This window comes from Buteo buteo, chromosome 9 (assembly GCF_964188355.1).
Source record: "Buteo buteo chromosome 9, bButBut1.hap1.1, whole genome shotgun sequence".
Classification (NCBI taxonomy): Eukaryota; Metazoa; Chordata; class Aves; order Accipitriformes; family Accipitridae; genus Buteo; species Buteo buteo.
The window spans coordinates 27,926,354-27,950,231 of NC_134179.1; the positions used below are offsets into that span (position 1 = coordinate 27,926,354).

At 38.5% G+C, this 23,878-nt stretch overlaps 1 protein-coding gene across 5 annotated transcripts in view; it reads left to right on the plus strand.

The window, feature by feature from the left end:
• ADGRG6 (adhesion G protein-coupled receptor G6) overlaps window positions 1–23,878 on the plus strand; it is a 115,623-nt gene that overhangs the window by 50,019 nt on the left and 41,726 nt on the right. For 4 of the 5 annotated variants that reach the window (XM_075035859.1, XM_075035854.1, XM_075035857.1 and 1 more), the window contains exons 4-9: window positions 271–891; window positions 6,881–6,949; window positions 10,074–10,157; window positions 17,327–17,412; window positions 18,795–18,847; window positions 18,928–18,981. In XM_075035859.1, coding sequence (XP_074891960.1) covers window positions 271–891; window positions 6,881–6,949; window positions 10,074–10,157; window positions 17,327–17,412; window positions 18,795–18,847; window positions 18,928–18,981 — 967 coding nt within the window. The remainder of the gene's footprint in view (window positions 1–270; window positions 892–6,880; window positions 6,950–10,073; window positions 10,158–17,326; window positions 17,413–18,794; window positions 18,848–18,927; window positions 18,982–23,878) is intronic. The other variant, XM_075035858.1, reaches the window with a different exon arrangement.

Consider the following 23,878-nt stretch of genomic DNA (forward strand, 5'->3'; position numbering starts at 1 on the left):
TCACTCTTAATGCAACCTGAGGGGTTGTTAACTGTCTGTAGCACAGCATTCTCTGTGCTGTTGAAAAGGAACTCTGCATATTTTCAGCTGAGTGCACTCCCAAACCAAATTCCACTTCGTGTGTGCTATCACTATATTACAGTGATAAAAAACACCTGACAAATGTTTGATTTAATGAATGTTACTTTAACCCCTGCTGCCAGTCTGCCTTTGTTTCTATATGATGAACTTATTTTTTTTGTTAATTTATTTATCTGCTCTTGGTTCTAGTCGCTGTGTCTCTGAGGAATCAGAAAGTCATCATTCCCCAGGTTCCCGATGTCGATGCTGTGTCCGTGGCAGAGACTGTCTCAGTGCCAGAGCTTAGCCAGTTTACACTGTGCTTTGAAGCAACCAAGGGCAGCAGCGATGACAATGATGACTGGAAGGTTTTCTCCTACACCGATGCATTGTCAACAGAATTCTTCAGCTTCGGGAAGACCACAAAAGGCCATTTTCTGTCCTTTTCAGGCACACAGTGCATCCTTGAGAATGCATTGCCCCGAAATGCAGAGTTTTTCACGGGAACCTTTCAACAGCTCTGCGTCGTAGCGGATAGCTTCTCGGGCAGTGTAGGTATATATGCCAAAAGCACCTATCATATAGTGTACTGTCCGGGTATCTTTGGCAAAGTTATCCCTGGAAACGGGAGGCTGGTGCTGGGCTCTAACAGCAATGAAGTGAGCTCTCTAAATGGGGACATTTACAACTTCCGCCTCTGGAATTTCACCATGAATGCGCAAACACTGGCCAACCTCAGCTGTGATGTGAAAGGAAACATTGTAGACTGGGAAAATGAATTCTGGAGTATTCCAACTTCAGCACTGAAAGCAGAAAACAATTTGAGTTGTGGTGAGTACGCCCTGCCAAATCTTTTTTGCTTATTTTCCCCCCACATTTCTGCATTGTGCTGAACATATCATATACCAGCACAGAAGAAAATGAGATTTCCTGTGAAAGAAAAACAGCTAGGTCTTACCTTTCTTAGACTTTAGCTCAACTCTTACCATACACAGAGGCTTTGAAAGGGTATAGAGTTGATTTCCTAAAGAACAACTCCCCTAAGTATATGGAGTTGCTGCTTGAAATGGTCTGCAGACTAACGCTTTTCCTAAACAGTTTATTGGCCATCTACTCATATGAAATGGGGATAACAGGCAAGCACCTGCTAGCCTCAAGTAAGATTACGGTGGTCTCTGGAGAAAAAAATGTGTGTTAACTAACTGTTTAGTAAATGTTTTTGTACCTGCTCTTTGGCCCTTTGATTAGCCAGAAGGAGCACTTGCTAGCCTTGTGCTGTGTGTGCAGAGCCAGCAAAAGCAGTGACAAACAGCAATGCATAAGACAGAAAAAGTACAAGAAAAGATTAAATTAGAGGAGGCAGACAGGAAGGCAGATTTTAGATCAAAATCATCATGTTTTATCTTCCTGATGACATATTATCAGTCCTTCTTTTAATTGGTAATTACTGAAGGTCTTTCTTCCTGTAGATTACTCCAGAAGATAAATTTCAATATATTGTCCAACCCATTCTCATTTCATGGCTCAGGCACTTGATCCTCATAAATGTCCAGGTGTAATTTTTATATATGTATATGTTATTACAGTTGGTTGATAATTTTCTACTGGAACATTTTTTCCAGATTAAAAAAAATCTTCATCACTTTGGACCAGTATTTTTTTTTTTTTTTAAAAAGAATATTTTGGTTAGTAACAACTTTAGAGATATTTGGATAATTATAAAATGCATAGGGGAAAATCTGAATCATGGCCAGCAGTAGCCCATACACATGCATATGATGCTTGTGAAAATCAACTGCTATCAAAGTCCATGTCCACAGAGTTTGAGCCCCCCTATTGTAGCAAATATACATTTGTTAAAAAAAAAAAAACCAAAGCCCACAAAGTAAACAGTTAAAAATCTTGGTTCTTTCTGAACCACGTGGGGTCTCTTCCTATCTAATGTTGTCCTCTCCAATTTTGCCTTCTTGCTCCTCTGGCACCTGACTACTTATTCATTTAAACATAGTTTAAATAGTGTCAATATAAGCGTCTCCTGACAGAGCATCTGTCAGCGGTCTGAGAATCCTTAGCTTAAAACAGAAGCTGGCATCATTAAGGCATGCTAGTTGCTGTATCTAATAGCTCATGAGGGATTAAGGTGGCTAAAAAAACCATCTTGCTTGCTTTAGTTTACTCAAACCAAAACGTGAGGTACTCATTCACAGCTAGACTCTCTGGGACAGCTCTCAGCATGCCTCTGCTAAAAAAAAATTAAGCAACACCTCTATAAAAGCACAAGCAACTAGATGCCTTCACCCCTCTGCCAGAGCAAAGAAAAGGCTGATCTAAACATTGACCATGACTGACAAAGGTGTTCTGGACAAAATTGTTGTTGCTTTTCTATCAGTACAAACTGATCTGACAGAAAATAACTTCCCAGAAAATCTTATTCCTCTTACACTGTTATACCGTGAAGACTACCACAATACTTTTACTAAACAACCTACCAAGACCTCTGCAAATGTTGTGGTCTCACTTAATTTTGACTGGAGTATGGGTCTTGTCATTCTTTCTGTTAAAGACTGTATAGTCCTGTGACACAAATGTAATAACACAGCTGTGGTCATAGAAACAATATACTTGTTTTCATTCGACAGCTTTGTTCCTTGGGATGTCATTGTTCAGCAGTTTCCTTACAGCAGAACATTATTCTAGAAAATGTATATTGGCATTTCTATGTTAGGCCCAGGTGTCTATACAAGCCACTTCAAATGTATCTATATATAAGCATCGTTATTTCCTCTAACTAAGCCTAGGAGAAAACTAACTCACTAGACAGTCTTTTTCTTTTAAAGATATTAAATCACCCTCTATGATACAGGCTTTCCTGAACCAGAGTATTTCCTAAAAGAAAGTACTGGGTGCAGTGTCACTTCAAAAATGGTTACTCATTCCAGAGAAGAAATTGTTAGAATTTTCTTCCCTTCATCTTCTTGAATAAAAGCCTTCATTGTAAAACCGGCCTTCAACAGGAGAGTTGATGAGTCAGGCTATCAACCATGAATAAACCGTTGACAGTGGGGAGATGACTCTAACTGATTGGGCTTCATGTAGCAGCAATGGAAGGATTTATGCAGAAAGGAGGTTTTCACACAGCTCCAATAACGCTTCCCCAGGAAGCGGCATGTAACTTAAAAAAAACCAAACCAAGCATTTAGCAGTGATCTCAACATATCTGTGCCTGAACAGTGCTTACATTTTTCAAAGGGTATTATTTTCATGGTTTTTCAGACAAAGCTTTTACAAGTAGATTTATGGAGCGTAAAAACACTGGCAAATTGTTCCAGATAAACTTTTCATAGTTTTACCTTCTCTTACTTTATTCCTTAGACTAATGTTTTCACAGCTGTGCAGTCATGGTGGGGTGTTTCTGTAAGACATGTTGGAATTCTGTTTTTATTGCCGTACCTTTGCACAGCTTGCATTTAAAGGTATATGTACACAGCCTGGGTATCCAGAATAATTTTAAAACAAGTAGCCTAGGTAATGACAGTGGTGTAACAACACCAGTTCAGAGCTCAGGGCAGGCAAACTGAGGAGCATTTAATCAACCTCTGGTAATGATTTTGGAGCCTGCACTGGCTACACCTATAGCAGGATATGATCTACTCACTTTAAGGGTAATGTGGCTGCACGTCTGTCCATGCCTGCAATTGCATTTGCTTCATGTACACTTTGTATGAGTCCTTCATTCCCAAAGGCCAGAGGAATTCTTGATTTCACTGTCAGATTCAACTCAGGGTGGGATCTGTCTGCCTTAGGCAGCTGAATGATGTTTCAGGCTGAGCTAATTGCCCTCATTGGTGTTTATGAATAGTGGAATGAAAAGGGCTGTTCCAAAGGTCAGTGCATTTCATACTGGAGAAGATGTCTCAGAAGTTTTTTGCTGTGGGAGTGCCTGTTCCTCCCCATTGACTATAAAGAAAGTCTAGCGTGACGAGCAGATATGGATGTCTGAGTTTTAAAGATTTGAAGTGAGTGAGATATAGCACACAAAGTGTCCATAATACAGGTCCATATCTGCTGTTCACATTACTGACCATGCCACTTGGCTTCATAAAGTACCTTTTGGCAAGTATCTGTTTGCATCCAAATCATATTTTCTTTAGTGGACACTGAAGGAATGCCTAGTCTGGCCAGAATTCAACCAAATTAAAACTTTCAAATCTTATTGAATATATTAAATGAAAATATTCCTCTTTAAAGCATACAGCTGGGGTGTGTTGACCCTGACTGGAAGCCAGGTGCCCCCAAAGCTGCTCCATGACTCCCCTCCTCAGCTGGACAGTGGAGAGAAAATATAATGAAAGGCTCGTGGGTTGAGATAAGGACAGGGAGGGATCACTCACCAATTACTGTCATGGGCAAAACACACTCAACTTGGAGAAATTAGTTTAATTTATTATAAATCAAATCACAGCAGGGTAATGAGAAATAAAACCAAATCTTAAAAACACCTTCCCCCCATGCCTCCCTTCTTCCCAGGCTTAACTTCACTCCTGATTTTCTCTACCTCCTCCCGCCGGCAGTGCAGGGGGATGGGCAATGGGGGTTGCGGTCAGTCCATCACACTTTGTCTCTGCCGTTCTTTCCTCCTCAGGGGCAAGGACTCCTCACTCTTCCACTGCTCCAACATGGGGTCCCTCCCACAGGAGACAGTCCTCCACAAACTTCTCCAACGTGGGTCCTTCCCACGGGCTGCAGTTCTTCACAAACTGCTCCAGTGTGGGTCCCTTCCATGGGCTGCAGTCCTTCAGGAGCACACTGCTCCAGCGTGGGTCCCCTACAGGGTCACAAGTCCTGCCAGAAAACCTGCTCCAGCATGGGCTTCTCTCTTCACGGGTCCACAGCTCCTGCCAGGAACCTGCTCCAGCGTGGGCTTCCCACAGGGTCACAGCCTCCTTTGGGCATCCCCCTGCTTTGGCGTGGGCTGAAGGTGGAGATCTGCTCCACTGTGGACCTCCCTGGGCTGCGGGGGGACAGCCTGCCTCACCAGGGTCTTCCCCAGGGGCTGCAGGGGAATCTCTGCTCCGGTGCCTGGAGCATCTCCTCCCCCTCCTTCTGCACTGACCTGGGGGTCTGCAGGGCTGTTTCTGTCACATATTCTCACTCGTCTCTCCCAGCTGCAATTGCTGTTGCACAGGTTCTTTTTCCCCCCTTCTTAAATACTTTATCCTAGATGCATGACCACCATCACTGATGGGCTTGGCCTTGGCCAGCAGTGGGTCCATCTTGGAGCTGGCTGGCATTGGCTCTGTCAGACATGGGGGAAGCTTCCAGCAGCTTCTCACAGAAGCCACCCCTGTAGCCCCCCTGCTACCAAAACCTTGCCATGCAAACCCAATACAGTCTTCTGACTTAAGTGTTTTGTAAAGTTGGATTGGATTTTTTTTTAGCTTCACCAAATAAAATCACAATCTTTTTTTAAATACTCACTGAAGAAAATATGAAGGTCCACAGATTTTCCAAGCCAACTTTCAGGTGATCCTTCCATGATACAGAGCGAAGAGGACATTACTTAAAGCAGGTTTTGATGTTGACTGTTTAATATTAGCAAATATATTTGGGGGGGCGAGGGGGGAATCTCACACAGGAGCTAGTATGTTCACTTGGAACATCCTTCCTGGAGTTCATAGGAAGTGTACCAAGGAAGTGAACTTGCCTGTATCTCTTAATCTATTTTAAAAACAAAAACAAAAACAAAAAAGCCAAAAAAACTCCCCAACCCTGAGCTTTAATATTTGTTGAGGATCACAGGTTTTAAATTCTGCCCTATTTTTGTCGGCAATAAATGTAATGGTATCTGTGGCATGACATGATTTCTGTGTCGAGGCCCCATGCTTCATCTGTTCTTGCACCACAGGAAATATTTTCCTAGCTATCTTTACGAGCTGATGGGTGGTGGCTCTGTAATTTTATGGAAGGATACAATGTTTCATGAGAGAACCTCATTAAGTCAATATGATTCTGAAGTGGTAAAGCAAAAGCCAAAAGGGCAATGCTCCGAGTAGGTTCATATTCTGCCACGCTCTACAGCCCGATTATTTTCAACAGAGTGTGCAAAAGCAGCTGTATCTGCAGCTGAACCACTGGGATGCACAAAGTGTAATTAATGCAGTTTCACCAGTTGTTTTTCTGTAGCCAGTCTTACATGCCCCGGTTTTGCCTCCAGATCATCAAAGTGTGTGCATGTTGTTATGAATAATTCACTAGAGATACAGACTTGTAACATTATCTGCTTATAAATCATGCATACCAGAATATTAATCACGCCCACACCCCGGGCAGAGGAACAAGTTTAATCACCTTTTATCTGGCCGATGTCTGTCACAGGCAGATTACTCAGACGTGTGTGCTGGGTAGGTAACCTGTGCTATAGCAGCGGAGCGTGGTTGCTTCTCCCAAGGTGTGCGTTACTACTCATGAAGATTGCATAAATCCTATGGCCATACTGACCCCTCCGCTTAAAGCTGTTTCACAGAGTACACGCGAGCTGCATTCATTTAATGCGATGTTATTTAGCGAAAGCTAAGAAATCTGGGGGAGGACACGTAAGTGGCTGTAACTTGTAAGTCAGTGGGGTTTTTGTGGATCCCTCAGCCGCAACAGAAGATTAAAACACATAAATCTTATAGGCAAATGGCAGTATCGGTTTTGCCACTGAGAGAAATTAGGAAAAGGACTGTGTCACTGCAAGATATGTAACATATTTTCAGACTTTATAGTTTTATGCCCAGTAGCCAAACTTTTCTGATTCTTTTACTTTGTTTTTCTAAAGGGTCATACCTAATTCCCTCTTCTGCAATCGAACCAACCAGTTGTGCAAACCTGGGAAGCCTTTGCCAAGGTAAGAAGCCCGGGTCATTTTTGCAGTTTCATCTTAGGGAAATCTTTATTTTCCTGGGTTTTTTATTCCATTTCTTTTTATTATCATTTCTAAAAGGGTGAACTGCAGTAAAAAAATAGCAAGGAAAGGAATTCTTTAGTCTCATCAAGTGTGTGGGTGTCCTGTACATACAATATGTGGAAAAAATGTGATCACTCCCTTGATAATACATTTTCCAAATAGTGTCCATTATATCAAAACTGAATTAATTGACTGCTTTCATTTCTTTCTCCATCTCTTTTCCTCCTGCACATTTTGACAGTAAAATATTAACCAGGATAAGAAGTGGGTATATCTGTAAGTAAGAAATGAGCAGATGTAAATAAAGGAACTGATTATTATTCATTTTTTTTCCAATAAGCTATTTTGAAGCTAGATACTTTGAGATAAACAGGTAAAAATTTAACATCAAACTGCAAAATCCAGCAGCTATTAGTTAATGAAACACTTGTATCATCACTTAGTGATGGTTTAATAGTGTAAAAAACACCACATATAAGAATTCATTAGATGTTTTTAAAGGTCAGCTGAGCTGAATGCAAGGAATAGGTGAACCCTAAAGATTTCCGTGCCATGTGAATCATTGGACATGCAAGGACAGTTAATTCCTTCTGCTCTACTTAGAGGCTGAAGTTCTGTAAAAATGCTTGACATGAACAACATCAGCCCGTTTCCACAATACCTTTGTGAACACAGACTTGCTAATGAGGGGTGGCATGCTATGTTAAACTTTAATCACAGCAGCAGCTGCACCAAAAATAATGTCTAGCTCTGTAACCCTTTTCAGGCTGAATGGTGGAAGAAGGAGACAGGAAAGAATAAAATATAAAAGGGGAAGAGGAATTCTCAGAACTCTTTCAAAACCAACATTTACAAGTAAATCAGATTTAGCTTAAAAATAAAAAGGAAAATGCAGTCTGCTTGGGAAGCCAGTAAGAGATTTATGTCAGTCTTCAGTGTACTTCTCCCAGATTTTCCTGAGGTAAATTTGGTTCAGGTTCTTGGACCATATTGTACTGGTCTCCACAGGGAAAGGGAAATGCCAGTTATGTCCATAATCAGATTTCAAACTAATTTTCAGGCATCATATTCACAAAGCACAATATGATCTAAATACTACTACTGGAATACCTTAGGTAAATGTGACAGGAACAATTATTCAGTGTTAGTCTTTTTATATGTAGAGTAATAAAGCCACCATGTAAAGAACTTTGTGTATTCTCTTTGAAGAACTCTGAGCGTTTTCATCTATCAAAATGCTGTGGTGTGAAAGGAGGGAGAATATCTTTCATTAGGTCAGCTAATATGGCTGCAGAAATGGACACACTTTCAGCGAAACAACCCTGCTTTTCTAAAAGCTTCATCCTTTTTTCCAGCTTTATTAACTTGTCTAGTAGAAGATATTACCTCTAATAAAAGATGCTACCTTTCAAACTTGCCTTTCTTAACTTCTTAGACCATCGCATCTTCAAGAAAGACTATGAGTACTTTCATGAAGGTAATACTCTTTCCTTCTCTGAAAACTGTTTGGTGAAGCGTCACTGGTGTTCTGTTTGTCACTCTGGAAGTGACAGATCAGATTTACCCTGTTCATCATCATCATCATTATTGTCATAATAATGAAAATCATTAAAAGTTGTCTGTCTGTCTATTTTTGTCAGCACTGCAGACTTATTTTACACTGAGAGGCCAGTTTGGATTCCTTTTTTGTTTGTTTGTTGTGTGTTGTGCAGTAGCACCAGTAACAAAGTTTGTGGATGCCAGATTATGTCAGCTACAGTCCGATAAAAGAGTCGTTTTCTCCATTATGCTTAGCAAATATTTTCATTCATTAGAAGATGCCCCCTTTAACAGTATTGACTGGAAGATATAATCAGTAAGAAGCCCTATAACTTTTTTCTCAGACAATATAGCCCTGAAGTTTCAAGGAAGAAGAGCTTTGTTGTATTATAGGATGTCACTTTATATACTCATTTTCCAGTTAGAACCTGTTTGCAGCAGTGTCCAACTCTTCCTTCTCTTTCCCTAAGTTTCTTGTTTCACTGAAACCTGAACATGAATCTGCTCACTAAGCTGAGACCAGAGTTTATGACTTTCAGACTCAAAAGGTTAGCTAAAACAACCTCACAAAAAAATCAGAAGTGCAATTTCTTGCCTAAAATACAATTGTTTAACCTTTCCAGGTTGGTTCTTCATCAAAATCTACAAAAGCTATGTAACACTGTGAGGTTATACTGCACCAACCTTCAGATTTTAAAAAGAGTTTTCAGAAAAAAATAAATCTGTCAGTGAGTGGATTTGCATTCTCTAGGAGTTACTAGATAAAATTAAACTGTTTTCCAAACTATTATTTGAAAACTTAGTGGCATGATTTTTGAATTTCTCTAGCATGTATACCCTCCCACAGTCTGCTGGGGGGGAAATTTGCCGTTTTGGTTCCTCACTCTGATTTTCAAAAGTGTTCTAGCTGGTTCTCCTGGGAAACATTTGCCAGGGTTGTGTGGGGTGACTCCTGTTAGTGTCAGTGGGAACAGTGTAGCTGAAATCCTACATGAAGCTTTCAAAATATATATTCCACTTCAATTATTCCAAGTCTGATTTCAATTCTTTTCATCCCATGGTGTTCAATGGAGTTAATTGGATCCTTACATGGGCAGTTTAGTTTCGTGTTTGTTTGTCATCTTCAGTCCCCAAGTAGGGACAATTATTCTTTTCACAAGCAATATTCTAAGTGCGTGCATCTTAAACTTAGAAGATCTATTTTCTGGTCTTTGGACAGCCGTTTGGATCTGAAGCTCTCATAAGAGGATTTTGAGTTTATGAAAGCAGTACAGGACTGATCGTGCAAACCTCACACTGGCAAAACTCCACCTCAAGTCAGTGAAAGTGACAATTGCAGGATTGGGACCTCAGTTCATACCCATTCATCACTTTGTGCAGAAAATAATGATGAGTTTATTTAACATTTATGGCATAGTGTGTAGTTGGTTTCATTTTACATTGTCATGCATTGTTCCCATTTTGTCTTACCTTATTAACATTCATATTTCATTCAAGTTCACCTCTTTCTCATCTTTATTACCAGCTACTGTAAATGCTACTACTCCTACACCACCCACTGTCACCACTAACATGCCTGATACTAATAGAAACGATAAGCCAAACAATGGTAAGAAATCCTGTGTTACATTTTTCCTTGTACTGTGTCTAGAGCAAACTTATTGTATTTTAAGGTGTGTTTTTTATACTATCATAATGTCAAGGGTCATGTCTCAGTTCTGATCTCATTTACACTGAAATAAATCAGGGCTAATTTCACTGCACCATGTAAGAATGGTGTAAATGAGAACAGAACCAAACTTTGTGTTTAGTTGTATCATGTTTACCTGGCTCTTGTATGAAAGGGACTCACTTTGTGTCATCCATTGTATTTACCCATGCAAAGAACGAGGGAAAAGAGAGGGATTTTTAAAAAGGGTCCAAAAAGAACCATGCTATTGAAATGTTTCAAGGCTGCAGATTATGAGGCATTGTGTAGCTCCTGCTTGTGCATCCAGGGTGGTAGTATGCTGGGGTTGTCTGTTCCTCACTAGTCAGGCACAGGAGCCAAGTGGAATCATTCCTATGGAGCAAAGCCACTTCCACTGAGTCAACAGGAATCTTTCCACTGACTTCAAGAAGAGCTGGATCAGACTTTACTAGGGAAAATGTTGACAGTATCAGATATCATTTACTTTTCATTTAGAAAGATTAAGGGAAAAAATAAGGTAGTAAATGAGCCTATTATTAGCACAGGAAAAAAGCAGGGATTTCTTCTGAGGTTTTCTCAAATTCTATGATATCACTGTCTCCTGGAGATTGAGCATCATTTTGTGAGGCGCTGCTAAAATATTCATTAGTTTGTTAAAGATAGTTGTTAAACATTATTAACAACACAGAGATAGGTTTCTACAATTTTCACCTGAGGTTTAAAGATATTTTTTGTAAAGATTTATTTTTTCAGTGTGCACCACAGAAATAAATTAGAACCGGGGGCGGGGGGGGGGGGGGGGCGGGTGTCCAAATGCATCAGTTGTTACTGTAGGATTTAAAATTCTTGGAGTATTTTTTCTTTTGGCAGATCATTTCTTGTACATTGGCAATCAGGCAGTACAGTAGACAATGTGAAAGTATTTATCTGAATTCAGCCTGTTTGGGTTTACTAAGCTGTAGAAGTAAGAAGAAAATATTGAAAATTTCTTCCAAATTGTGCTTTTTTCTTTTTGTGGAGCCACTCACCCTATGTTGACCATGAGCAGTTAACTCTGAATTTTGTAACTGCAGAAGGAACTGAATGCCTTATTAATGTTAATATGAATAAAAATTGGACAATTAAGTCCTTTCTTTGGCTTTAAAACTCCCAAGAGAAAGTAGAAAGACTAAGAAAAATAAGCCAAATTCATTTACAGTAGAAGCAAATTAAACTTTCACTCAGCTAACTGGCATCATTTTCCACTCTTGGTAAACTGATTTTTAAACCAAAAGCAGACAGCCAAGAACAGACAGTTAAGTTGCATATATTTTCTTTAATCCATTAACTATGTGGCTTACTACACACAGACCTGCAGGAATTCAGAGTTCCTGCTACGGTTATCTTCAGAATGAAGAGAAATTCACCTGAATCCTCCCATTCACAACCACAGAGGCAGCAAGAGTCTAAGATAGAAGGGGTCAAAACCATAGGAATTATCTCAACCCCAATTATTTGGCCAGTGAAGCAAAGGCCTCTCCGTTTCAGTAAAAACTCAGCAGATGAGAACCCAGAGAGAAAAAACATGTACAGCTTGTTTCTTCCAACTACATCCACATCAGCTGATTCTGAGGAGACCGGCAACGATACCTTGGCTACTTTTACAGAAAAAACTGACCTAGATAATACTGTGATGAATCAATTACCAAATGAAAATATTTTGAATTATTCTAGAAGTTCATTCCATGGAATTTCTGATGCAGCAGGTGCTGTTACAGAGCCTTCTTTGAATGCAGCAGTTCCTTCTCTTCAAAGCAGAAGTCCTAATGCAGAGCTAGCACGGATTTTGGCAGATGGACTAGATCGTTCTGACTCTGAGTCAGCGGTCCACTCTCCCATTAGCAGTGGCAGCACTGCTTATGAACACAGAAAAGAAACTGTGTGGCTTTCATCGTCCAACAGTGGCACAAGCAATTTCATGCCTATAAGCAATGTCCTGGAGCCTGTGAGTTGGTGGAGTGAGACTGTATTTCATCATATCAACTCTGGCATTCAAAAAGACAGACATCATTTTCTTTCTAGCTTATCTGTATCACCCACAGAGGAGAAATCATCATTCCAAAAAAGTAGGCTAGATTTGCTAGACTTCACACCTGAAGATTTTTACCTGAAAATGATAGAAGGCAATGCTGATAGGAAAACTTTTTCTATGTTAGCAGAATTTCAGTTTAGAAAATCTAAACACATTAAGGAACATCACTCAGGAGGCATTACAGATGTAACGTCTGTGGAGACTCCATGTGCAAACCCAACAACTTTTTTTCAAAACATGAAAAAAGCATACACAAAATTTATGCCTGACATCCAACAGGCAAATTCAGTCCTAGGACACAGCAGAGAACTACAGACATTTTCAGCACTTCTGGTAGGAACAGGCTGGACAAGCTCAGCATATAAGCATGTTGTAACGACCCTGCCTGTTTATCAACAATCGTTGACTGACATATATTTGGAAAGTGACAGCATATTTATATCTAATAGCAATTACTGGCCTCATTATTTAAAACATTCAGTATATTTTCAAAAGCCAAGTGAGACCCTCAGAAATGGAGTACTGGAGAACAATTTAGATGCATTTCATGGTAGCAATGAAAACAGAGAGTCAGCTTTTTCCATATTAGAGCCAGAGAACATGAATAGAGTTGGCAAATCCTCAGACTCAGGTTACTTGGATTTTCCAACAAAATATGTAGATATTTCCCCTTCTTTAACACCAAGCTTCTGGACTGCTTCCTATCATTTGAAAGAAGAATCTCAAGTGTTTTCTGGGGATCCATCAGAAAATTGGTGGCTCTCATTTAGTAAGCTGCTTTCTTCCCCAACAGAGAGATTGCTATCCATTAGTTCACCTGCTAACTCTGACAGTATCTCTGAACGAACATCTGCCATTAGATTATTAGGTCACAGGGCTGAAGAAATTAACTTCTCTAGTCATGCATCAGCTTTAGAAACACAAATCTTTAGTTCATTTATTCCAGGCCTTTCAAAGAGAATTTCAGAAAGTAATGGCAGGACAATATCACAGTTGCAGTCAACAATGAACTTTGCAAACCTAATGGTGTCTTCCAACAGTGAATTTTATTGTGATTTTCCTTTCCCTTCCCTGGAAGCACCTTTGAGTCAACCCTCAGTACAGGTAAGTCCCTTTGATAAGGTACTTGAAAACTCCACAGAAAAATTAATGATATTTGATAGTTTGCACATGCAAATTGGAACTGACATAGTCAGTGATAAAACCATGACCTTCCTAAACAATAGGCAGCAGCTTGTTTCTGTCCTTCCAACACATTCAGGTACCCAGCCTTCACATTCAAGGGATAGCCAAGCTGCTTCCTTGATCAGCACACCAGTTAAGAGTTTGGTAAACTGTACAAGAACACATGGATCACTGCAGTCTCAAAGTCTTTCAGCAAATGATGCTGTAACAAATACTATTGATAAAGCAAGAAGTAAAGTTCAAATAGATGCAGGTGTTTTTTTAAAAAACATCAGTTCAATGAATTCTGACTTCCTTCCAATGACATTGTCTTTGGAATTAAGGCACCTTCTTCATTCAGACTCAAAATTCAGAGTCAGCGTACCTCCTAACAGCTACTCCACACCTCCACTCCCACAAAGTTTTCAGAACCATCTTGATGAAATTTCTCCAAGCCTGATCCCTCAGTGGGATGTAGCAGAGTTAAGCTTGCCAACAACAGTGACACCGAGAAGTCACCTAACTGTTTTACTACAAAACTCCGTTGAAAATCAAGGGGACAGTCTGAGATATTCTCTGTGGGCAGTAGAACAAAAAATCATAGGTGATAATGAAGACATAAGGAATTCTGTTGTTCTGACATCAACAAACATGTTGAGGCTTTCCAGATGGGCTTCAGAAGGGGAGGTGTATGGATCCTTTACCAAGCACAGAGAAGGAATGTCTTCTCTGAATATTGTTAGTACTCGTGCCTTGGATTTTGACAATGCTGATTATGGACATTTTGCAAATCTCCCTTCTATTTTGGAGTCATCAAGAACTGCAATAATGAATGATGCAATACCTTTGCCATCTTCATACGGTGGAGTTGTTATTCAGCACAAAGAGACCATCCTGAAGGGCACTCTGACAACACCTGCAGCAGCAATCCAGCACTCTTTCATGCAATCCCAAATGCCAGTTTCTTCTGTAACGTACCACCAGTCATCAGTTTCGACACATGTTCATTCCTTGGCCAACTTACCATCTGGGACAAGCCAAAATATCACCCTTTACCCACCACTGAATCAACTTACTAGCTCTCCTGCAGTCTTTTTATCTTGTTTATGTTACTCCTTCACTGAGCTGGGCTGCCTGTGTCCACCTGAGGTCAACTACAGTATGTCAAGCCGTTAAGTTAGATGTAGAAAAAAACTAGATCATCTTATCTATTAGATATTCAGTTTGTAGACTGAACATAGAAGTAGCTGGCTTTCACCCTTTAGATATAGATCCATTGAGCATATGAAAAGATTTTGGAATAGTAATTTAATTACAGTAGAAGGGAATTTGTAACATCTTGGTGATAGTAAATGTCATTAACATGTGATTTCTAATTTTTGTGCATTTCTCTAAGATAGCTCTCATGAGACTGTGAGAATAATGTATTGGGTTGCCATGTATTTTATATATTTTTATGCCATTTTTTTGTTTGAGATTGTATGAATGTTTTTCACAGTATTCCTATATTTTTGAGGATTTAACTTTCGAAAAGCAAAGATTTTCCAAAGGAAACTTTTGGATAATTTGCCTAACAGAATTAAAAAAAAAAACCAATCCTGGTATTTCATTGATCATTATATTTTTATAGTTGGTGGTAGGTGTGGGGAGAATTGTTTTTCCAGGTTCTTTTTCCCTCTTTTTTCAAATTATCTTTGGCAACTTTTCATCAATTTTCTGCCCATAAAAACATTTTTTTTTCATTCAGCATTTTGAGGTGGGTTTTCCACTGTTTAATTTGGAGAGCGAGAAATCATTTTTAGTTTTCACTATCTGCCACTGCAGTCTCCTGAGAGTGTTTAAAAACGTAGATTAGTTCTTTTTTCTCGTTCTTTTTTTGCCTCATTAAAACATGCTTTGGGTCACCATCTGGTGGAGATCTTGAAGCTGTTGACTAGTTTGTAGTTACTATGTTTGATTTTAAAAATACTTTGCATATTCCTATATTAAGGTGATTTGTCCATATACATAATTATATAAATAAGGTTATAATTATATATATGATTATATATGAATGTGTGAGAATATATATAATGCACACTTTCTGTATGTGTGTATCTGTATAGCACATATAAAAGGTACATTATACGTACAAAATTGAATATATGTATATACAGAGATATATATGTATAAATGAGATACAAGTCTTGCAAGTGTTTTCAACCTGTCCAAAGTCCAATTTTCTACTTCCAAAGACTTATATTTTTTCTCTTTTTTATTTGAAACTATCACAGTAATAATAAAAACTAAAATACATTTTCAGATTAAACTGCACACCAAATTTGTGTGTCTGCTGAGTTAAGGAAGGAAAAAAAGACAGTAAATCAAAAAGCAAGTTCATTCTACTCATATCTAAAATTTGATCATAGCTTACCAAAGAAGGTAACTGGTAAACCATCTTCCAGCAAGAAATTGATTCTTTAGTATTTTATCACAGAGGAATTTTCACACTGGTCTCAGTGATCATACAATCAATTCCATAATGAAAAGAAAGAATAATACTCAAGCCAGCTCATGAATAGGATAGTAACCAATATGTTAAATTTCCACAATTAAATTGGAAAATACTGACTTCAAAGTTTTTTCTAGATACTTTTATTTCAAACTCTTTTAAAATTATTATCTATGAAGTAGCAAAATTATAAAATTTGCTCCACTTAGAATAAAAGGTCCTTTATTTAGAGTCAGCAAGAGCAGTTCCTTTACAATCAAGAGACAGAAGGGGATTTCTGTATAACTGTTGTCATGTTCTGTTCTGTCCTATGTAGTGTTTCTGTAAGATTTACATAAGATTTCTATAAATACATGTATCTGTGATCAAGACTCACAAGTTCATTTGGTAACAGCCCTGAACGAAGCAATGCCACATGTGCCTATACATGCAAGTGAATTGATCCAGAAGTTCTTAAACCTCCCCCACATCCTGGGAAATTCAATCCAAGTAGAGTGCACAGAATTTATAGTAGCTTAATGAAAAAAATTTTACTTGTGAAAAGTATAAACTTTTAACACAGAGCATAACTATGAGACAATTTGATGTTATTTGTTAGATGTGAAATCTTGTAATGCAGTCTACCAACTCATGAGCTTAAAGAGAATTTATATTTACCTGCTGCCATTTCAAAACAATTTTACTGAATATAAAATTGCTCCAAGACAAGTGTTACACATTTTGTGACTGAAAGATGGTTTGTTCAGCTGCCATTTTTGTAAAGCTAATGTAGGTTCTTCTACTATCTGGCCATTGCCAGGCCTGAGAGCAAAGACTGCTGTGAAAACAAGAGCTGGATATCCCTTCTCCCACCTAATTCTGTCCTCAGTTATCTTGTTACTTTCAACTGATGAGACTTATCTGCTATCACAAAGTTTTAAGTCTAATCTGCAGTGGTTGAATTCTGGGTTGTAACAACAAGACTGAGAGCAGAATTTATGTGTGTTACATACTTTAGTAGTTATGATTATTTTTTAAATTCATGACACTTTCATGATCTTGCTTTTACATACCACATTAAAGGCATATGCAAAATACTATTTTATATGTACATTGTTTGTGAGTTTCCCTGTCACATTTAAAGTGTCTCTAAAAATATGGAGGGGGAGGGAATTCTTGTCTAATTTGACAGGACTAGTGAGAATGGGCCCAAGCCTGCAGGGCTTGTTTACTCCAAACTTGTATAATGCCAACAGGAGCTTGAGGTGTCCTTGTATCTGGGGTTCAGCCCAATCTTTATATTCATCAGGAAACTGAAGTCTCATTATTAAAGAGGTAAATTTGCTCAGTTTCTAACATTATAATGCTGTTTTTAATGGACAGGTGGGCTATTCTACAGGATATCTATAACTGTCTTTAGTTCCAACTCCAACTCAGTGTCGAAAGTACATGATGTGGTTGCAGAATGGGTAAGTTAAGTTTTCTCTCCTGTGTGATTACATATATGAATCTGCCCCATTGATGATATCAACCAGAAAAGGAAAAAAAAGAGACAATACCAATCTTAAATTGATATGTGTTCTCTGAAGATCTTTCTAGTATTGATTTGCACAGTAATGAATTCAGGTCTAGCTGGAGCTATTAGGCACTATGGATAAAATTTTGAAATGTCTCCACTATACTAGCCAGCTTCTTAAGAAATGTAGATACTGGTTGAGATTTTGGAAACTATGGAGAAATCAGAATTGTCCACTGAAAGAGGTAAATGTCTAAGTTCCAACATCACTATACAGACCAAAATTTTTCTCCCCAAATACTAATGTGGTTTTGAAGCTATATTGTGATAGAAATAATAAAAAAATAGGCAGTACACATTCATTTGTGTGAGGCAATACACTTTTCCAATTTACCTTAATATTTTTTACTTTAGATGTCTTCTGCCATAGGTCAGTTGCTGGGATTTCTATTAGCCCCTGGTTTTTCAGCCCATTTTAGCAGATAAAAGCTCCTTTCTGGGCCCTCCGGGTGGAGTATTCTTGAAGTTCTTGCCTCTGAAAGTTCCTCCCATCTGAATAGAGATATTCTTTGTCATTTTTGACAGTTCACATAGTGGCACTCACACAATCTGTAAGTAGTCTTTATATCAACTACTTACATGAAAATAGGATGTCATAAATATAAGGCAGTTGTTCTTTATTTTCCTTTTAATAAACCTGGAGGCTTTCAGCTTTCAGAAACTAAGGAAACCACCTATAGTCATCTACAAAACAGAAATGCAGCCGTCCACATCTGCCAAGGTTGTTCTCTTAGCAGCAGTAGCCCAGCGAAGGACCTAGGTGCCTGAGCCAAAGAATCTAGAAAGGTGTCACCTGGCCCTAGCAGAGTATGCAAAAGTGTCTCCCAGGGGGAAAACTGAGCAACCATTGCCCACTCAGAATAAATAGTACAAAGGTCTGAAAAAAAGATCATCATAAGGCTGTAGACTTTCAGGTGAAAACTGACCCTGTAGTTTTGTCAGTAAATCTTTTCTAATCGAAACGTTTCTAAGAATTTAAGATGAGGAAGAGAGGGAGAAAAGGAAAGTTTCAGCATCCTGTGCACTCACCTATTCACTGCATCATGACCTTACAGAGATTTCCTTCTGCAGTAAAAAAGCCCACATCTCTCGCTACCAGTTGTACATTTAATACAACAATCACCTCAATGAAGTGGGAGAGTGTTCTCTTTGCTTTGAAAAACCGAAGAGGACTTCTCAAGGGGGAGAAGGGTGAAATTCCAACTCTGTCTTAAGCAGCAAAGAGCCCCATTAACATTTCACCATTCATGTGATCAATGTCTTCCTGTTTTTCAGCTAAACCGTACTTTCCAGAACTGGAATTATACTGTGTATGTGGTCAATATCAGGTAAATGAAGGGGGAAGATGTTTATGCTATGTTCCTTTTGAGAATTAGCCCACCCTAATTAATGTTCATTTCTTTTATAGCATCCAACCTGGCTCCACAAAAGAGGGAGTAAGAGAAAAAAGAAGTATTAAAAGGTAACATTTTAAAATACATTTTCTTGAAAGAGGCAATGGCTGTTATTACAAGTGGCTTTACAACAGGCTTTATTGTCTATTATTGGATTAATTGTCTATTATTGGATTAATTGTCTATTATTGGGCATATGCTGCCAGTCTGTAAATATATGACTGCTGGCAAGCTGAGTTCTGGATGTGCTCAGAAACCTAATACTGGTTATTGTGTTTGTTTTGGTTTAAACCTACTGAGCTTTAAACCTTAACAAATCATTTTTTCAGCGCTCGGGTTTCATTTGTCACAAAACTGAATAGACATATCATATATGTGTGGTATGGCACACCCAGCTTTCTTTAGCAACAAGCTTTGGTACACTGGTACCTATCCACTGTCACTGCATTTATTCTCTTGAACCAGAGTCTTTTGAGTTAACAGACATGTTAGGAGATGCAAAACACTGACAAATCAGGCTAGAATTGAAAGCCAAACTAGTGTGAGTTAAACTATTTACCATATGCTCTCATTTCCTGACTTCTGCTGTGCTTGGAGGCACTGGAGTTGCGATGGCCTCAAAGGCAGCCAAAGAAAGTTAGATGGGTCACACCCCCTGAAAATTGGGCCTCAGGGGATTTCTTTGAAAGCAGCAGGCTGATTTCTGAGGGATATATGGTGAGGGAGTGAATCTTAGGACTAAATTAAGGGGAGGAAACCAAAACATAAGTATTCTTGTGAGGAAGGGGTAGCAAGTGGGTATGGGATGTATCTGCAGTGTAGGCAAAAGTCCCATAGGAAAGGACTTTAACTGCTGATTCTTGAGAACTGCCATGATAACAGTTGGGCTTTCGAATTTCAGAGATAGCCCAGTATTCCCAATTTACCATCCGGAAGTAGTTACTGATGCTTCCAGTTTCCTACAGAGTTTACCTAGATGTGAAAAGATTTGTAAAAGGTACTATCTCCTTCCCACACACCCACAGCAGAAAGGCAGCTTTTATTGGCAAAACGATTTAACTGGTATAGTGTAAATCCAGTCTCTGAATGGGCTATTTTGCTGCTTGACCTACATTTACAGAAGGGTGTAGTGATGTGGGTGGGAATTTTTTTCACACTTCTAAATGATATGGTTATGCCAGCAAAACCTTTTAAGTGGAGACCATGCCTCAGGTCTTACCAACAATCCAAGACTGCTGAGGAATGTAAAGTTTTCCTCATCCTTATTCCTGCAGCTTTTAGGAGGCTAGCAGCCCAGCTCGCCGGCATCTGTTCTTCCCAGATCTGCACACCCAATTTCTTCTCATCTCACCTCCCCACTATTCTGTCCTCTGGATTTTGTTTCTTCTTCCTGGTCTATTAAAAAAAGGAGGTGAAGAGGGAGAAATTATTCTTGTAATTCCCTTTTCCCTTTCCTTTCCCTCCGTTTCTGACATACAGTGAATATGGCACTAAATTAATTCTAATAATATATCACTGTTACAGCAAAGTAACCCCAATTCCTATTTACTTTGCTCATCTTATGTAATTTCAGAGGCAATGGAATTACATGTTCATAATATGTCATAAAGTTTTTCAAAGGGAGGCCTGGTCTAATGAGAAACTAGTCTTCTGATAGGCTCTAGTGCACTTTGTGTCAAGGCCAAATGGCATTTTGTCATCACTCTGCATACTTTAGTATAAATGCTAATCATGTTACAAAAAATGCTACTGTTCTCCAAATAATCAGGATTCTTCCACTGTGCATGTTTTCTTAGAAAAGAAAAAAAAAGAGAAGTCAAGATTCTGCCCAATTTAGCAACCCATTTGGTGTAACACAAGGATAATTAAAAATTTAATTGAGCTAAATGATATATGACTAAAAAATTACATTTCCTACACATTGTATGTGCACATATACCTATATAAAAATATATATACACAGGTTTTTTGTTGTTTTTTATGTATTTTTCATGGCTTGCATATATTTTCATGCATAATTTACCTCTTACAAGAGAAACATTTGGGAAAAGTTGGTGTTCTCCTAGCTTTAGGTCTTCTGAATATATGTCTATCATCGTACATTGCTTCCCTTCTGAAACAAAAGAAGGATCAGCTTCCCAGTACTCTTCAGTGTTCCTTGGTTTAGTCACCAGGTTTCCACTTCTTTGAGGTTCACACAGCTGTTTCTAGATTTTGCGAGGAAGAAATCTGTTGAATCTCTGAAGATCCAGAAAGCAAACTTTTTTTCCTACTACTTTCTGATCATTGCTTTCAAGATACTGTATTAGGTTTTCCACTTTCTTGGATTTGTCCCAGGTAGCATTTTAAGGAAATCTTACAAGACACCAGAGTAACATTTTGGGGTATAAAAAATTAGCAGGTTACAGGTTGGAAGTTTTTAATTTCTAATGGAAATAAAGTTAATTTCTCACTGCTAAGGTGATCCACTGAAATGTTATGGCTGAGGTCTTGTACATAACTTGCTTACAATGTGATTTCATACAGTTTCTATTAATTAAATATTCCTACAAATTATTTCTGTGAATAGTTGTCCAAAGATTTTCTTATTTCTCCCCTGTGGATAGTCAAGAATACGTCTGCTGCAGTTTTAGACATTCCACTATTTCCCTTAGTTTTTAAGTACTTTATATTCTTTTTACCTTCATGTTCATCTGAACAGAATTTCACTCCACAGTTAAAATTTAAGACCTAACCCGTATGTATCATGGTCTTAACTTTGTCTTTTACAGAACTTAACATATTAGTCTTACTCTAACTCACTAAACCTTATCTCTCTTTTCTGAATTTTCCACAAGGTCATAGCCTTCTTATTTCTAAGATCTCATAATTCCTTAAATTTCTCTTTGAGAAGTTTTCCCTCTCTTTATATGAATTCATATTCTTACCATTCAGATCGTGTCTTTTTTCCTTACCTTTTGGATTAGTATTTTATACAATGGTCAAAAAACAAACAAACAAACAAACAACAAAACAACCTTTCCCAACCTTTTCTATGCATTTTGCTTTGCTTCAACCCTTATTTACCACAGTGCTGCCTTATCAAGGAACTTCTGTTATCAGTCTCCCCACTTAGTCTTCTTGCAAGTGAAAGAGGAAGAATCATTACAGAGAATGTTTCAGAGAAGAAATAGAAGCTGGAAGTGGGAGGTAGGAAGCTGGCTTTTTTTGGCATGTTAAAAATAGGTGTTTTCCAAATAAATATTTTAAACTCTACTGCATTCTGGAGAAGAGCAAAACAAAACAAAAATATGGAAGTGGATTGTTATTCTTTCATTGCTGTGTCCTATGAGCTGCAGAAATCCAAAGTACACTGTGCTTATTAGGCATTTATGTACACGGTGATGAGAGACAAACAGAGTGTGCCAAGTCCAAAAGTGCATATTATTATCAGCACCTTTAATACTGTGAGATCTCTGGATGACAGCAGTGTATCGAGATAATATTTTGGTAGATTATTAACTACTTTAATAGACAGAATTTTATCACAGCTATACTTGACTTTGTGTTTGTGTTTTAAGTTTTTCCTCTGGTCATACTGTTCCCATCTCTTAATGAGAGCACAGCTGTTCAAAATAAAGTAGACAGGAGTTCAGAATGTGCTATGGACATAGCTGTTTCTTTGTCCACCATTATTTTGCACAAACCTTTGAAAGTGAAGCCGATTTATGGATTTTATGTAGATAAATTATAAATGTGTTTGTTTCTTTCATTAATTCTATGCCTTTTAGCACTCTGCAGCTTTGTCAAAACTTTCTATGACTGCTGCTGCTGCTTTTCTCAGAAAGGTCCTACTGATCCTAGGTCTTCCCAGATTACTATATAGGGCTGCCTCAGTAGGGGAATTAGTCTTTAAGAAGCAGCTCAGCTCCCCTGCTTCTCCTTTCTTCTTTTATTTTGCAAGCATTTTTGAGAATTCAGGCCCCAATTCATTTATAACCTTTTCTCCACTTAACACACAAGTAAGATTATGTTTGCTCCAACTTCCACTACTTGATTGTCACAATTTTGGCATATTTCCTGCGTTCAGTTGCTTCTACTATGTGAAACAAATTAATGTTAGTACTGTTAAACAACTCATCCAAATTAAAAACCACAGTGGTAGCCACCTGTGTAAAGACCACTAAATTTAAACTGAAATCCCTTCTCTTAGGAATGAAAATAGAGTGGAAAGCAGGAAATCAGAGCTGCCCTTGGCTAGTCCCACTTTTTTTAAGTCCGTGGGAGTTTTGCCACCAGTATCAGTGAGGCAGATTCAGGCTCCTGCATGCTATGTTCTTGGGTCCCGTGTTGCTTAATGGAAAGTTTAATGCACTTGAATAAAACTTAAGCTAATTAGGTTGTGTAATAGTTTTCAACAGGAGTTAGCAACATTGGAGGAGCATAATTTTGGTTTTATAAATATCTTTACAGAGTAAAGTATTAGGCCTTTGCATTCTCTGTAGATGACTTCAAATTATTTGTTATGAAATAATAATGCTATTCTTGTTGTAAGTGAACACATCTGTGATGCCTATTCGTATTTTAAAAATTTTCCTGGTTTCTTCTGGTGTGGTTTTAGGAATAACTTGGACCGGGCCCACTTCTACTCCCCCCAACTTCAACTTCAGTGTTACCAAAGGCAATAAGGGACAGCTTTGACCAGTGCTGAGCAACATTTTAAAATGCCACATAGTGTGTACATTATGGGTAATATTTCTGCTTGAAAAATTGACCAACAAAGAGCCAAGCAGAAATCTACAGGTTTCTCCACAGTGCCCTGCTGGCATCTTGTGTCCATGACCTGTAAAGAAAGCCTTCATCACAGATGGAGGAATTTGGGAATTCTTCCCAAGTGACTCAAGGATGATCCCTTCTTAGTCTTCTGCTGAAGCTGCCTGTTCTTGATCCAGTTTCCAATGACTGCCTTTGTCTTTCCACTGACTT